At 39.9% G+C, this 17969-nt stretch overlaps 1 protein-coding gene across 1 annotated transcript in view; it reads left to right on the top strand.

Annotated features, from left to right (window-relative positions):
• kirrel3b (kirre like nephrin family adhesion molecule 3b) overlaps positions 1-17969 on the top strand; it is a 172720-nt gene that overhangs the window by 135487 nt on the left and 19264 nt on the right. The window contains exons 6-9 of the mRNA XM_078244164.1: positions 6200-6305; positions 12772-12920; positions 13091-13218; positions 13719-13845. Coding sequence (XP_078100290.1) covers positions 6200-6305; positions 12772-12920; positions 13091-13218; positions 13719-13845 — 510 coding nt within the window. The remainder of the gene's footprint in view (positions 1-6199; positions 6306-12771; positions 12921-13090; positions 13219-13718; positions 13846-17969) is intronic.

Raw genomic sequence — 17969 nt, 5'->3', positions numbered from 1 at the left:
CTGTTTTTAAAGATATTTTAGTTTTTTTTTCCTTTATTAGAGCAGCTGAAGAGAGGCAGGAAATGGGAGAGAAAGAGGGGAGATGACGTGCAGCCAAGAGTCTCGGGTCGGATTTCTACATGGGGTGCAGGCCCTACCGTGTGAGCTACAGGTCAACCCTACATTTCTGTTTTTGATAGCGAATTAAAAAAGGGCAGTTATAGTTTTGAGGGAAAAAAATGAAACAAATGAAAAAATAAAACCTTTCTCATTATCTTGGACAGAGATTGTTGCCATAACTGTATGATTAATTTTGAAAATAGTCATAATTGATTGCCATGTTTAGTGCAAATAATAAAGTCCATTTCATGTCCCTTTGTCGTGCACTCGTGTTTTACAAGTGGTGCTGCAATGTGCACCAGTCATGTAAGAAAGATGGAGGGATTAATGGCAGTCTCTGGTGAACAGCTGCTATTAGTCTAAGTGGGAGCCTGGTGAGGGCCGAATACAGTAAGTCACTAAGCCTAAAGTGCACACTACAACCACTTCTGTCCTTCCAAGATCTCATTGAGTTACATTATAATTTGTTGGCCTTAAAGTCCCTTTGATCTTTGGGTAGAGATTTTAGCCAATTTTTGGTCTGGGTTATGAAGTCAAAAGTGGAAAGTACACTTAAGTATTTATCTAAGTTTAATTTGCCTGCTAAAAAATATACTTAGAAATTATTTCAAAGCACACAGTCTTGTGAGAGCAACATTTGTGTACAGGGTTAATGCCTTGAAAATATTCCTCTGACATTCTGTGTGCTAGATCTGTATTGAAGATTGAGATTAAATTGATATTGATGCTCTGATCTAATTCTCAGTAAGACAGCAAATAAGTAAATGTCCCCAATTGGTTGCGTATTCCTTGGAACTGTGGATGCTAAGCATTTACACCTTCTGAATAAATGCTAGTATGTCCTATTGCATGTCTCTATGTGTGCAAGTCCCAATATTTAGAATTAATAGCCTCATCTATTTTCCTGCCCAGAGTTTTCTAATTGACCGTATTAGTGAGATAATATTAACGGTAACACAAGTAATTAAAATCTTCTCAGTCTGTCTGCCCTTCTCAGCATTTCGTATTCCGCTCACCTCTAAGCCTAGGTGCCCCTTTTCTCTCTCTGCTCAATCCTTATAACAATCCAAATGAGAGTAATCTAAAAGCAACCCGTACATTGCTTTACAGCTTAAACCAGCCAAAAATCCAATGCGTTTCACAATGATATTTTCTTTTATCATCACTTTAATGCTCATGATGTACATCCACCTCAGCATTTTCCTTCCCACACAAGTTCATACTGAGTTATCTGACCAAGGGTTAGACAAATTAGCATCTAAATACAGTATGTACAGGCGATGTTCCCAAAATGAGAAGGATTTAGAGCCAATTGAGGTGATTCAGAACCCTGGATAGACTGCTGACTTCAGTTGTCCATACCAGTCCATTAGCAGACTGTAATTATTTGATAGGAAAGAGGGGGCTACCCCCTGCCTTATGCTGTTTTTCTCCAGCAGCATAGCTTAACTTGCATTATGCCCTTTGGACTTTAATCACTAAACTCTGCTAGCCCGCGGCATTAAATCCACTGCATTGAAATATGATTCTGATGCCACAGTTTCATCCCACTCATCACACAACTTAAAATATACCTCAAATATTTTCTAGTCCAGCTGCATATCTGCCGAGCATTGCCCCACATAGAAACACACTTTCAAATACGTAGTGGGAAATTAATGCGCTAGGGACGAGCGAAGCCAAGGTTCTCTGTGTGTTTACATTGCAAACAAGCTGAGCCATGTGGGGGGAAAATGAATGCCATTTGTTGAGACTAATTAATAAAGAACATGCAGATGTGCAATTGGGGAGGATTTGTTTTTAGTAGCAGCTTCATGCTCTCCCTGCTTAATCAAGCAGATAGTGGCAAATTCATCTAAAGGCAGATGACCGAATTGGAAAGTAAGAGGCAAAGAGTGTAAGAGTAAGGGGGCAGTATAAGGCTCCATGCATTAAAGTACATTACATTTTCTGTATATTCAATGTATATTCAATGAATCTTTAATTATGCTGCAATGCTGATATCATACTTCCAATGCCCTGAAGATCTATCTGACGCCATAAACAAAGCTTTGACTGCTATCTTTTGATTGGATCAGTAACAACACGTTGATGACAGATGTGCTACAAGGAATGCAGCACTCCTCATTTAAACTGCTGTATAAATAGCAGAACATAGAACTGAAACTGAACTGAAAATAAATATCTCATAATCAATATGCTGGATCTCAGGTTCTCAGTCAGTCTGTCTCCCCTCAAGTATTCTACTCAGCCAACCATATGACAGTGTGCCCATGTTGCTAGGCTATAAGCCACGAGCGGATGGCCCACAAACAGCCTCCCCATCCTTCAGCAGCCGACATTCCTGCAGTTTGAGGCTGATCCTACTGGAGAACAGCTGTCTAGAGTGACCCGGAGAGATTGAAAATTGAGCTTTAAGATTGGGGAAAACGATTTATGTTGGCACTGTTTCCAGGAATCCTAGTATCCCAGTTTTCGTCCTATTCATCCACCCGTCCTCTCTATCTCTCGCTACTACTCTCTTGACGAATCTGAGAATTTAACAATCTTGCATATTAATGTGCTGTTGCATGATGCCTCAAATGCATTCGCTCAGCAGCTCATGCATTTATACATCAAAGAGGCAAATAGACTTCTTAATTAAGTAGATGTCTGTCATATCTGAAGGGTCAAAGGTTAGAGAAGAGACAGTCCCTAATTCACACCCAAAGCCTTTGCTGTCAGACGTTTGATAGCTGTTGCTCCCATGGCTGTCTTTGCTTGTGGTTTTTCAGGGAGATTTTACTAGCCAACAAATTGCTCATCTGACTTAGAAATAGAAGTAAAGTCGTCATGACATTACCCCTTGCTGAGCGGACTGAGGTCTTTTTTAGGGTGGGTCCGTTTTTACGCATAGATCAATTGAAAAGAACGTTAATTAGAAGCCGGATTGACAGCAATGATAATTTGTGTCCTTACAGGTCTCTTAGTAGGAAGACAAGAGAAAAAGGTTGGCATAATTAAAAAGTACAGTATAGGAACACCCTAAGTGAGAAAGGCTTGTAAATTAGCTGCTACACATATGCTGTGTCTATTAGCAAAGACAACACCTCCAGATCCCCCTCGATCTCTTATGTCTGCTTCTCTCTGTACTCTCCAGCTTTTTGCTGGATTTTCTTACACTTCCACATCTGTCATTTTGCCCCTGAGGTTCACTCTGCCCACATTTTTGTACACACAGTTACCCGCTTGCAATGATGAAAACAGCTACTGGGCAGCTAACACTGCTGCTCAAGGCATGGATAGGTTTTTTGGTTTTATTATGACACCCACATGCCCTTTCATATGCACACACCCCTTCTTAAACATGTGCCTACACATGCAAATACACAGACACACAGAGATGGCTGCTCAGTACATGGAGAGACTTACTGGTTCACTGTGGCCGTCAGTCTTCTGGGATTCACAATGTTGTTGTTTTCTTTACTGGCCTGGGGAGAACTGGCACAGGTGGAGCTCATGGATTTGAAAGTGGTAGGATGGTTAGTAGTGGAGGGGGGCAACTGTCTAGGAGGGAAATAAGTCTCCTGATGGGGAATTTGGTGTTCGTGAGTAGGGAGGAATACGGCACCTGGACCACCCCTCTCTCTGGGGCTTTGTGGCAGCTGAGCCAGCCCAGAGCATCTGCACAGCCACAGGGTAAAAAGCAGTTTTCCTACACTTCATGCCCACACACACAAACACACACACACACACACACACACACACACACACACACACACACACACACACACACACACACAGAATCACTCTCCATAGCTTTACACAGTGTTGTTTAGCTTCATTACAGCAGTGTTTGTGTGCTTCTTTAATTCTGTGTGGATCTCTGTGCCCACCATTGCTATTCATCTAAATCCAAACACAGTCCCTAGTTAGTACATTAGTATTACTGAACACAGAGCAGATAGACTTAGTACACCTTTGAAACAGATGGCTGCACCAGCATAAAAACCAGAATCAGCTCATTCGCTATGTGACTCATCTACTGCCCATTATGCCTTACCAGTATGCCACTGGTACCACAAATGGCACACATCTCAGAAAACAGTTGTTAGTTTTATCAGTATTATTCTTACTGTTAAGGTAGTGTTAAATATGTATGGAAATACCCTATTCAGATTCAGCCTTACAGATTAGATTGTACATACTTGATATTAAGCAAGACAATATAAACTTTCAATATCTTTGTTATGAAAACTTGACATTAACCTAGAAAACAGTCAGTCAAACATAAATATGTCATACCAGGCCTAATTATCAAACTTCAAGAACATATTTAGCTTTATGTGTTAACATTACATTAAACTGACAATAAGTGGATGGTTTTGAAATTGGCTGTCATAAGACCATGAAAATTGTGTCGTGAATATTTTCCTTGAACTCAAGTAAAGTGAAACAATTTGGACTTCTCATGAAGATATAAAAGTTTGATTACACTGTCAATTTTTTGTGATGAATGAATCATTCCCTTGACCTCAAGTAAAGTGGAACCATTCGGACTTGTCATTAAGATTTCATAAATGTTATAAGACCATTTTGACGAAATACTGTACCGAGGTGATTTACAATTCATGAGTTTTGGACGGATAAGGTTAGCTTTAGGCTACTTGTTGCTAAAGTAACCGCTAACTGTAGTTAGCTGCTGCTAGTTAGCTCAGTTAGCTGGAAAGCTGTCCTATTAGCTGACTTAGCCCTGGGATACCAGTAGCCAAACCCGGAAAGAAAACCATCTCGGTACTGTATTCCCTGACGTCAAACTAGCCTCCTCCGTAATTCTCGGAGGCTGTGTTTGGTTCTGTCCGGCCGTATTCACTGGGAGCTCCATTAAACGTTGTCGGCGAGCAAATTTGCGTTTCCTAGGATAGCGAAGGCATGTCCCGCCCAACTCTGCCTTGCCTCTGATTGGCTAACCCTGGTATTCTTACCCTAACCCTAACTAGAGTTGTTTCTAATCAGTAACAACTGATTCTCCATTAACATTAGAAATATACACTTAAACAACTACTAGTCATATATAGGTCAGTTTGATCAATTCTGTCCCTTGCCACATTTAAAGCTCTCAACAAAATGTATACCAGTCTCTTTTTAGAAACCCTGACACAAAGCTTCACCTACTTAGAATTCATTCTCTGAGTATGTTGGGTAAATAACTGTTTGTTTCACATGGGATGAGATTGATATGGAAATTAACACGTATCTTCAAAAAGAATCCCACCTTTGTCAATTAGGATGAATTAAGTTGTTTATGAAATTAGCATAATCTGTATGCTTGTTGTTATAAGAACGGTTTTATTTGTACAGTATCACAGAGGTTGTTCATTGTTTTAATTGCAGTGTATTGAACTATGGATTATTTGCTGTTTTCAAATTGCCATTTACTGAAACTAATTACCAAGTGAAGTTGCCTTTGATTCGTTCCTTAGAGTGTTACTAATGAATGTATGAGAATAAAAATAATATGTTCTCTCCCACACCTTGAAATACAGTATGTCTGGGCCTAGACCTCCTGGGTGGGTGGCAGAAAGATAAAAAATAGGGCATCAAATTATTCAGGAGTAATTGCCTATTATTTGGGAGAAAATGCTGCCACAAACTGTGATAAGTTGTCACCATTGTTTTAAATGCTGCCACAGCGTGTTGTAAAATAATCCAAATGAAACAACTTTTTCCTTGTGGTTTTAAGTGGAGCATGTTTACCTACAATACTGTATGTGTGATACAGCTACATGAAAGGCTGCCAAATCAGTTTTGGGTCACATAAAAACACATTTGGAAAATCTAGGCCCCCTGTAATAAAACTCAGAATTAAATTTGCATGTCAATGTCCTTGGCTGTTTTCTTTTGTGGTTTCTAAACTATTTATAAGGTGTCTATTTTGTCTTCTCTGCAAAAATGTTGCTATATTTTTTTTTTTCTTTCTGAGCCTTATTTAGCCACAGAAAATGTCAACAACGTGGTGTTTGTCGCTGGCATGCAGTTTACTACACCTGTTTGTTTGAGGAGGCTGCCAGTTCTGTAATTGGTTGTCTTTGTGTCTCTATGTTTTGTGTTTTGTATTTAGATCTCCCACTAGTGAATCTCTCAGTGGAGCCTCAACCTGTTCTGGAGGGCAACCTTGTGAAATTCCACTGCTCTGCAAAGGCCAACCCTCCTGTCACACTCTACAGGTGAGATATTAAAAAGAAAAAGTGTTTCGAGAGTACATGCACAAGTCGTGATGGCACAAAAATGAACGATCCTGTAATGTAAAATAGGAAGAGAAGGTGGTACAGTTACATTTAAATGAGGTGTTCTCTAATCAATGTAGCTGGTGGATAATACATTTTAACATAAAGTCGATTTCTACAATGTATTGTTAAAAACAATGCCAGGCACCTTTTTGTGATGCCATGGCACCATTATATCTGCCCACAGTTTAGAATGAAGAGTAGAAAAACAATGCTACACTGTCAAGCTAATAAAATATAATGAAAATATACCTCAGAAGGGCTTTGTTGCATAGCTGCTTGCATTGTGGTCATATCATCTCCCTTGAACATTAAATGTCCATCAGCGCGTTGGAGGAAAGCTGGAAACATAATGTGCATGACATCTGATGAAGCTGTCAAGATTACAGCTTTTTCTGAGATTGGGTTGTGCTCCACAGTATACAGTTGGAAGACAGGTTTCCTCCCAGGGGTCTGCTAGTGTTTTTTTATGTGTGTGTTGTGGTTGATTATGGCTGACAGCGCATACAGTACATTTGAATTTAAGCCCTTTTTTGTATTTGTTTTTTAATGACTCAAATGTCCCAAAAAGACTAAAGACTACAGATTAGAGAAATTATATGTTTGGGAAATCACCACCGAAATACAGTAGTTTTAGAACAAGAATGTGAAGGTTATACAGTCATAGAAATGACCCAGGCTCACTGGAATTACTTAAAGATTACTCTTCATAACCTAGGCAAGCCCCATCCAGTCTTTATTTAATTTTCAATATGTGTTCTAACTAGTTTGAGAACATGTTTTCAGTTTGGCTGTTATTTGAAGCTTGTTGATGAAATAAACAACATTTAATTGTATTTTAACTTCAAATTGCAAAAACAAGGAAATATAGAAAATAAGGGATTTCAATTATCTCTGAAGCTACTGTACAAATAAAACCCTGTAGCATCTTTCATAGTACATCAACAGATGACTGTCCGTTTCATGCTTAAGCTAACCCTACAGACCTGATACTGGATGGATGGTATGGAAAGGTATTCAACAACCCTATCACCAGACAGAATGTTAATATTGCATATACAGTACTACTAGCCACATTGGCTCACCATTGGCACTGTACATACATTGTCTACATTGTCATACTGAATGCAGAATCATCCAATATGTACACAAATCCTTGGAAATGGGCTTGTATTAAAATAAATGAAATATAAATTATTAAATCATGGTTAATTCAAAAACACAAGTCACATTTAGTAGTTTCCATTATGATCCAAAACATATATTGTTAGGCAAACAACCACACTGAAAATACAGTTGTAGATTAAACATAAACTGGCACGCATCAAAACAACTTAGACTGAAAAAAAAGAAAAAGACGCTTATAAAATAAATGAACAAATAGATGGACAAAACAGCCTTCCTTGTGAAATGCTTAACAAAATCTCATCGTGCAGCAGTTTTGCTAACCTTATTGTACTACTATTCTACTACTATTGAGATGAAACAAGAAAATGGACAGTAATTATTCTCATAAAGTCTTGCATAGCCCTCTGGAAGTGTTTGTCAAGATATGTTTTTCTGTGTGGGAGGTTTTAAAAACCTGGCGAAAAATAAATGGAATTAAATCAATACCAAAGGGAATTGGCCAGCTCTGAATCTTGTAATGGTACTGGGAAATGAAATGGATGTACAACACACTCACAGGTGGCAAAACAGATATGTTGCCTTTTTTGATGGATTCTGCCCTTTTGAAAAAGGAAAGGAGAAGGAAGGGCAGTGATATTGTGGAAAACAAGGTTTGTATTTGATTGTGTAGGTGCACAGCATAGACAGGACGTCTATTACAACTGCAAAGGGATTTCACCTCCATTGTTATGAGACTAGATCAATGCTGGAATCAGACTTCTCCCCTGGGTCTCAAGAGCTAAAATGCAATGATGGTTGAGATTACTTTTTCTTTTAGTTTGACAAACTACAGAGTGAAAAAGGTTGGAGGTTGAAGCTGAAGAGAGTAAAACTGCCACTTTCCCACAATTTATTTCTTCCCGTCTTTTTTTCTTTCTTTCTTTCTTTTTTTTCTCTCTGCTGTCTGGCTCTCTGTCATTGACACAATCCACCGTAGGATTAAATAATATCACACTGACTAATAACTTTTGATACTTCAAGGTTATACTCTCCATCAGTTCCACAGTCTCATAGTCTCCCATTTAGATTTATCTGCAATTTATACAAGAGCTTCAAGGCTCCCGTGCACCATTGACATTTAAGGCATGGTAGACAGGGGATTTTTGGGCCTCATAATGCTTGCCTTAGAGCTTTGTCTAGGGAGAGCCCCCCACAAATTTCCCCTCTATAGAGCAATATTGCAGAGGAGAGCAGGAAGCTGGTCAAGCAGCGTGAGGCCATTTTTCAGTGCTAATACACTCTGTCTACCCCAGATCAGATATGGCACAAGGACAGAGTAGTTCTTAGACAGATGGCCTCTTTTCCTTCCCCAAGAGAGCCATCCATTCCCAATGTGCACTGCGCCACTTTGCCATCCTCCAATTCAATGGACACTTGAGACACAGACCCAAGATAGTGGGGGCACTAGTCAAAGGCACGGTGCTTTCTGTTGCCTCCAACCCCTCGTGATTGCCACACGGGTTCAATAAATCTGACTTTAAACGTGAAAATGGAAATAAGATATATTTCTACAGATACCCGAATCTTTGCCAGAACACAGCTCAAGGGGAGAGTAAATAGGGAGGAATTCAAGGGATCGGTGAGGACATAGTGTGGAGGCGGGGGTTGGAAGAGAAGATGAAAGTGGTGCTGAAAGTGTGAATGAAGTAAGAGTAATGGGTATGCATTTAATCGGCACTCAGGGAATCAACATTCTCTGAGAGGGAAAGACGAGTGGGTCGAAACATCTTCATTACTGTTTATAATGGTAGAAGGGCTAACATCACAATCACTCAACCACCCTCTGATGAAGACACAGAGGGTTTTCTCAGATCCAAACAAGAACCCACCAGAGAGAAGAGAAAGAATAACAAACGAAGCAAACCAGGTCCCTCGTCTGCACCATGCACAGAGCGACAGCAGAACCCCATCCTTTGCATGGCACTGCAGCAAACAACATTCCAATCCTTTATACTTATATTCTCAGCATTGTTATTTGTTTGCTTATGACTGACACTACAATCACCATACCTTCCCTCTTTACAAACATGCCAATGTCTGTTTTTGGACCGACTACTATTCCCTTGTAATATTCTTATGCCTACATAAGCAGCAGTCAGGCATACTTAAAATGTGTAAAAGTGTCACTTTATAGTGGTCTTTTATTTAAAAAAACATCATTGTGTGTAATTCACAGCACTATTGCATAATCGTAAATTAAAGTGTGTTAATGCAGCTGCAAACGTACAATTCAATGCGACCCTGACAAGCTAGAATTTACCTTGAAAAGTTGGGACTAAACATTAAACGTCTGTAATAACCCTGAAAAGTAACGAGAAATGCTAGGCATATCCAAGAAGTCAGGAAAAAAAGTCCTCTGGTTATTCTTGATTTTTTTGGGTTATCCATATTTTTTTTCCAGGTTTATTGGTATAGTCTACATGGCACTTGTATTTCTTTTCAAATAGTAGTATGCATATCATCATATCAGATCATGAAATAGCTCTGTAAGTTATGTCCATGTCAACATGACAGCATGTTATAACTAAACCTGCATATTTATTTTATATTCCTCCGAGTCATCACTTTCAATATGCATGTAAGGGAGAATAGAACGACGCTGTGCTGTGCTTAACCATGCTGATAATAACTGTGGGTCTCGATGCTGATGGCAAAGATACCTGCCTAATTTAATTGTTACTGTTTTATTGCCTTAATCACATTCAGCAAACACAAAACTCTCCCCCTCTTCTACGTCTCCTTCGTCCTCTGCTTCCATTAACTGCAGACCTGTTTATCTGTATAACAGTGTTGGCTTACAGACCCATGCATGCGGGAAAATATACACCTTGTACATGTGCTTCTCACATAGACACACACACACACAGACATTTGAGCATACAGGATTCACACCCGTTGTCTGAATCAAATCCCTGAATAGGATACAGCAGTGTAAAGTGAGTCAGCTATGGAGTAAGCTTGCACTGGCCCTTCTAACCTCCCAAAGGGAATGCAGGTGTTTGTGTTACCCTGGGCCAGCTATGTTTCGACATGAGTCTTGGACAAGGCCCAGCACACCATCAGAGCTCCCTGCGGACGACAGCATTCTGTCTCTTCTCCCTCTAACACCGGCACATGCTCCCAAAACTGGCAGCCACATCCTCTGCTCGGAAGCAGTCGGCTGTCCGGACATATGTCCTTACCCCATTACAACTCCTACAGTATGAGCTGGTGAAGTGTAGGTGAAAACAGTGTCATGCTGATTATAGATGCATCATTGCTGTCATCATCATAATGGTCATAATTATCACAACCATCACCGTTGTATGACAGAGCACGCTCTCCTAAAGGTCCCTTTAGTGGATGTTCTGGAGCCTGTACATATCATATGATCTTTATCTGCAGATTGAGTTTTTCTGAGCACTTTTTACTATTTGTGATGTGATCCAAAGCTCCAGAACAGCAAGGGACCTTGAGTTGAGATTGTTTTGTCAACTGCTGATTCCAAGAGCGAGAATGAACTTTGAAACTCAACATTTAAGCCAACGTGAACGAGAAGTCTTCAAAGTGCTCCGAAACAAAAATGGAAATTGCAACATCTACATTTCCTTAACAAGTGAGATAACTCCATCTGCTGATGAAAACCATGTTATATGACAGAAAGCTTCAGCACATCCACTAAATGGACCTTAAGGAGAGGTTGTTTTTGCCAGCTGTTTTTCCTTAAGCAAGACAGAAACTTTGGAACTCATCACCCGTGTAATTCCTATCATGATCATCTTCATCTGCGTTGTTGTCCTCATCACCGTCATCAACATCATCATTCTCATTGTCGTCCTCATCATCAATATCATTGGCGTCATCATCATCATGATTACCGCAACCGCCACCAGTGTAATTAATACCATCTTCATCATCTTTATCATCATCGTCATATAAACAGCAGCGGAAACATTCATAATGATATTCATATTTAGAGACAAACTGCTACGACCGTCAACATTCATCATCATTAACATAATGCTTTTCACATTCTTTTAATCTTTCAGTATGTAGCATACACAGGATTCCCTGTGCTGATATATTGGGGATATGATATGGAGACTTTGCAGATATAAAGTGTATATACACGACTCTGTCCCAAGGCTACATTATCTAGGGTATGCATCTGTTCATGCTCGCTGACACACAGACACTTTACGAGTAATACTAACAGTTATGTAAAAGGGCAGACAGGCCAAAAACACCCGCCTGCCCTATTTTCAACATTTTTGGAAACACAGGTGTTGCGGAGCTCTCAGCTGTATCCTTGTCACACAAGAACACAACTCTGAAAGATCTACTACTGGAGAAAAAACACAAAACAATCCCATGAAGCCCAATTAGAATTCCGCTTCACTCCCCTTACTGATTGAATGAGGTAATCTGTTTTCATTTAAATGATAGCATGTCAGTGAAGCATGGGGCCAGCTTAGTCATGGAAAACAAATGCGTTCCCCATCCTGTAAAAACAACTCTCAGTACTGGCAGGAATATAAAATGGAGACAGGCACCGGTTCCGCTGTCATTGTTTTCATTTGCCACATCAGCATACAGACACGTCTCTATTGTGGAGGAAGACAGCGTTTAGATGCGTGTTGCACTGTATGTCCCACAGCACCGTCAAAATTTTCCAAAGAGACCCGAGACATCCACAGATGCCTTCGCTTCACTTTTATAAATGGGCCTTGTCTGTTGTAGCAGCAGAGAGCCATCCACACCACGCAGAGCGAGACACTGCTGCCCGTGACATCATATAAGTCTCACCTAAACACGTAGGGAGTGTTTGTGTCCCCGTCACAGAAGCTATCACTCACAAACATGAACAGATGTTCTTTATGTGATCCCGTGTCAATTTATTAACATCAGCTGTTGTGTGTAATACAGTACGTGTCAACCAGTGTATTCATAGGTGGGGGCGCTACCCATTTGTCATTCTGTGATTTGTTTTTCTTAGCTGGCACTCTGTGCTGCTCTTTCTGCCTGGCGTAATGAGGAACGTGCTGTCTGCTCCGAGTCACCGGGGAGCTTGTCACAGCATGGAGGGCTGCCACAAAAATGTGCTGAAGCCAGCACAGAAAACTGTCCCCAGAATGATGATTTATTCACACAAAAGAATGCTATTGACATAAGGCGGTGTGAAAACCTGTCTTAATGCCTTTTCCCCTATTACTTCATTCTTTGCATTTCTTACCATCTCTCCTTTTCTGCCTCTCACCAGGTGGGCCAAAGGAGGAAGCATTATCAAGGAGGTTTCCGGAGACACATATGAGGTTATTGTGGACCACTCCTTCTTTACAGAACCCGTTTCCTGCGAGGTTACCAACCCTCTTGGCAGCACAAACATCAGCCGCAACGTTGACGTCTACTGTGAGTGGCTCCTTAAGTGATACTGCATTCAAAAATGCCAGCAAAGTGATAATGCATGGTTATGGTTATGGTCTTGTATATTTTGACACTGAGCTCTACATCCACCACATCTGCTTAATCATGGATGTATCGTACAGTACATTAACAGTTAATGATGTTCATTTAAACAGTTGGTCCTCGCATGGCTGCAGAGCCTCAGTCCTTGCAGGTGGACCTTGGATCTGATGCTGTTTTCAACTGTGCCTGGACAGGAAATCCCTCTCTTACCATAGTGTGGATGAAGAGGGGATCTGGAGTGGTGAGTATATTGATTTGCACTGCTACATAATGTTCTACATCCAGTCACATAATGTGGCTTATTCATAGCTGCTTTTTTCTGATAAAGCCTGTTTGAGACTTTCTGTGATTCCAGCATCTCTGTGGCTTATATAAAGTACTTAAGGTAGATAGTTGATGTCATAGTGCATCTGTTTTGAAATGTCCATTAAACATAAGATCTTGAGGCCATTGCAGTCCCAGCTTCTTGGTGACCTGTTCTCACATTAGATCTGTTGATTTGATCCACAAATTCGGACTCATTCCACCTTTCCTTTAGTTAACATCAAAGGCCAAAGCCAATCCATTTACTCCACTGAGCTCAGACCCTGAATTGGATTTTAATTATTGAGGAGAGGTGCACTTTAAGGCATAAAATTGTGCATATCTTTCTTTCCCATAACACCGCCTTGTTGCTATCTCAAATGCGAAGGTGCCTTTGCTGTCACTGCATTTGATCATCTTAAACTTTCTTTGCCGCAGGTTCTTAGCAATGAGAACCTCCTGACACTGAAATCCGTGAGACAGGAGGATGCTGGGAAATATGTTTGCCGTGCTGTGGTCCCGCGTGTAGGAGCAGGAGAGAAGGAGGTTTCTCTCACAGTCAATGGTAAGCTGTATTATTGATATGTCTTTCACACAGACAGGCTCAGATGCGCACCCACAAAGTTGTCAAATGCATACACATAGAAGTGTGAATCTTGAGGTCTGGGGTCAACGGCGGCAAAAAGAAAGCAATTTGTCACAGGAGTCAGTCTTCTGCTTCCTCTGTGGTTTACAAATGTCTTCCATCTACACAACTTCCAACAGAATATGCAGCTTTATTCCTCGTTTTTTTTTTTTTTTTTAGTATAGCAGTTTCTTGGAGACACTATTCATGTTTACTAGGCAGACAGAGTAACAAAACACAAGCATCACAAGGATGCGGGACATAGCGTGCCAATGCAAATTAATTTCCCTGACAAAGGTAATGTGATAAAACAGAGCTGTTTCATCAACTGCCATCATTGTGCATCCTTTAAGTAGAAAAAGCAATAAATATAGACTTAGTCTTTTCAAGATATAGTCACACATTCCATGAACAGTTGAAATGTACTTAAATGCTAATTATAGTCTGCATGAGTCACAGGGAAGCAGCCTCTTCTAAGGCACTGACTGACTAATGAATACCAGCCTTAGTGGGAGACCTGGCAACTCTCAAACAAATGACTACATTATCAGTGCTTGATATTCAGGGAGCATGCTTCGGTGTGGCAGAGGTTCTTAGTTGTGGGATTTACATGTGCCAAAAAGAAGAAAAAAAACAAGAGAGGGTTTTAAGAAGCTGGCAAGATGATGTTGAGTTAATGCTAACAGTGTATCATTGTACATTTCGAAAGCTAACAAAAGAGTTTGCCTGTAAGCAACACTGGTGCTGATTTGGGGATGAGGATACATCAAGTAGCAAACAGTGTGTGTAAAGATTTTCTTTTCAAAAACCCAGACGTTAGCTTTGCATATCAGAGAGAATTGGATACCAGTATTCCCTCCAGCACAAGATCAGAACCATGACTTTCTATATACTGCAATGAGTCCGCTCCTTCTCAGCCAGGAATTCAGTTGAAATCAAGGCAGAAGAGGCGTAAGGAAAAACCATGACTAATTATATTGTCTCAACATTCTGTTGATAGCAACCTATACTGCCATCCTTTCTGCAACCTTAATATCTAAACAGAATACATCCAACAAAACATCCAATGTACCACTTTATTTTGATGCATTTCTTTTCCACTCATGGAGAATGTGTTGTTTACAAAAACGACACCATGAGAGAAAGAAGACGGATTGTTTTAATAAAGATTATAACACAACACAACTCTGAGCACACTGGGAAACATATAACAGAAGCTGAAGTGGCATGTTTATTTAGTCTCTAGTCTCTAGACTTAATTTAAGTTTGGGATGTCTTCTAGTCTTTTATTTGCTTATATTTCTCCTCACTCCGTCTTACACCTCCCTGGCTGAATTGGTATTTGACATTCAAAAGCGTCGTTCTATTTTACCATGCTGAATAATTGAAATTCGTCTCTTTTTTTCCCCAAAACCACATGAGGAATCTCGAGTCATTTCGTGCCTGGTCCTTAAGGTGAATCAGATTGTCAAACTTGTGAAAGTGCAAACACTGCGGTTGAAGTAGTGGTGTGTTGGAAGTGTGTGTGTGTGTGTGTGGGGGGACCTCTTTCCCGAGATTCATTTATTGGTCTATGCTACTGTCTAAACTGCAGATGAATGTGAGCGTTCCTTACATCTCATCAGCCTATAAGCTCTACATCACTGATAGTCAGCAGGACTCAATTGTTTCTGACTGGTAGTAACTAACATAACAGATTAACAAGCTTTTGCTGAGGACAACCATGATACAGGAGATAAATATAGGCTGTGCATATTCAGAGCATTCGCGATGCGACAATGTCTGCTGCACATTTAAATGTTTCTTTGCTGTTTGTTTTCCCTGCAGTTATCCCCCGATTCCTTAATGCCTTAATCATTTAAATTACATGTGTTTAGAATTTGTCATTCCCTCTGTCTTTCTCTTCTCTGCCGTTGTGTGTGACTAGCTCCCACTGTGGCATAACACATAGACATGAGGATTCCTGCTTTCCCTGGGGAAGAATGTAATTTAATTATAATCAAACAGCTAGCAGGGGAGGCAGTTTGTGTTTAAGTCGCTAATGGATACATATTGCTTACTCCAGTCAAATATTTTCAGAATGGAAAAGCTCCACAGATTTTTTTCATGCGGCCGTCAAGTGGCTACATGTATGAAAGAGGGCCGTGCACATCCATGCGTGTGATTATTTATATAGCGTACGACATATATGCATGGCTTCTACCACAGTCCTGCAGAAGTTAGAATTACAGAAGTTATCTAACATGGTTAAAAGGATTTAGCTTGTGTACACTAAAGGACCATATATCCATGCAATACATATTACTTAATATATATTCACAAGTGTGAGTCTATCTGTACAACAGTTTGTGATGGGCAAAGCAGTATGTATAATGACACACATACAGTACTTGGGCAGCCTAGGTAGAGAAAGCCCATTATCACAGTAAGGGAGAGGGAGGGCTGGAGAATTCCTCAATATCCCACAGAGTTATAGATCTTTTTTTCCCTGCTGTTTCTCTTTCTCAACAGCCTTTATGTGCCTGGTTAATTAGCATCCCAGCTTTTTTTGAAACTGTCAATGACACTGTATAAAAAAGAACAGTGCAAATTAGTGAAGGTGACCGGCTTAATTTAAGTATAGTAAGATATGATCTGCAAGACTTCCTGGAAGACTTTGAACTCACTTTTCCATTTGCATGTACCTGCTGTCACTTGCACTGTCTCTACTCAGCTCAGACACTATTTTTTAGTGTGAAAATATCTTTAATGTATTCCTGTACTATGTTTAAAAAAGCTAGATGTGGGTTTTTTCCTAACACGATGGCTCATACTGAAGTTTATGCTTGTTCACAGTCACACAGGCTTATAAGGTTTCTGGAGCACAATAGCTTTGAGGTCAGCAGCTCCAAGGTGGCCTATGTCTGTTCAGGAAGGGCATAATGCTTGAGAAATCCTCCTTGGTACATCAAATGAAGTGGAAAGGAAGTCTAGAAATAAACAGCCAGCACATTAGAGGTCAGTTTCCACTGATAATAATCAATGGGTTTCAACCTGGATCTTCATCTGGTCAAATAATTAGGAACTCACATCACAGATATAATTGCAATACAGATGAATAAAAAAGAGAATATGCCTGTTAACTGATATAAAACCATAGGCCAAATTTTTTTTTTCACACATTAATATTATTAAGGATTTTTGTCAATGTGCTTTTTCTGCGCTCATTTTCCTTTATGATATTGTTGTGTCTTTGCATGCTCTTGTGTTGACGTTGCATTGGCTAATCCCTTAAAGACTATTGTTTCTTTTTAGTTGTAAGCATAATGCAAGCATAATGGAATTATTTTTGAGGCAGATGCTTTCTGTTAATGTGACCATACCACAAAGACTAATGGAAATACTACTTTAAATCATGCTTTCAGCACCCTTCTAAAGTTGTACATTTGGATAAAGCACTAATTTTGGCTAGATAATAAAATTATTCATGTGTCTGGCCTGTGTCATCTGTACTGAGTTATTACTGTAAATGTATTTTTTTTACAGTGTGAATCCGAGACAGTATAGCTCACACTGCATGCAGGAAAAGAGATGGGGAGAAAATACAGCCTCGTCCCTGTTGTAAAGATGTATTCAGCCAAAGCAAGGCAAATGTGGTGAGGCTGTCAGAGCATTCAGGGTAGGAATGTGATGGCTGCCTCAGTTGACCAATTAGGGATGAAGATTACATTATTTGTGATAGTGGCTCCACATCCACGCCAAATCGCTACTATCAATGTATATAGCATAGTTGAACAGCAGGAAGATTACCCTAATATAAGCAGTAATGGTTCTCCCCCAGTCTAACATTTAGATATATAGACAAGCAATGTAGATAACAAGCCACTTAATAACAAACTCACTCTCACTAACCAATGTGTGGACACATTACAGCGGGTGGAGTGTGTGAAATGACTAAAAGACTTGAAGTATAGAGTTAATAACAATAATATGCAATACTCTTATGAAAATCATGATTCCACTATTTGTGGATTCATGTATTTACATCTCTAGTTGTACATCAAAAACCAAGTTGGTATATGAAA

Source organism: Sander vitreus, chromosome 3 (genome assembly GCF_031162955.1).
Source record: "Sander vitreus isolate 19-12246 chromosome 3, sanVit1, whole genome shotgun sequence".
In the NCBI taxonomy this organism is placed as follows: domain Eukaryota; kingdom Metazoa; phylum Chordata; class Actinopteri; order Perciformes; family Percidae; genus Sander; species Sander vitreus.
The sequence above is the reverse complement of the archived record's forward strand: the minus strand, read 5'-3'. Positions and strand labels throughout refer to the sequence as shown.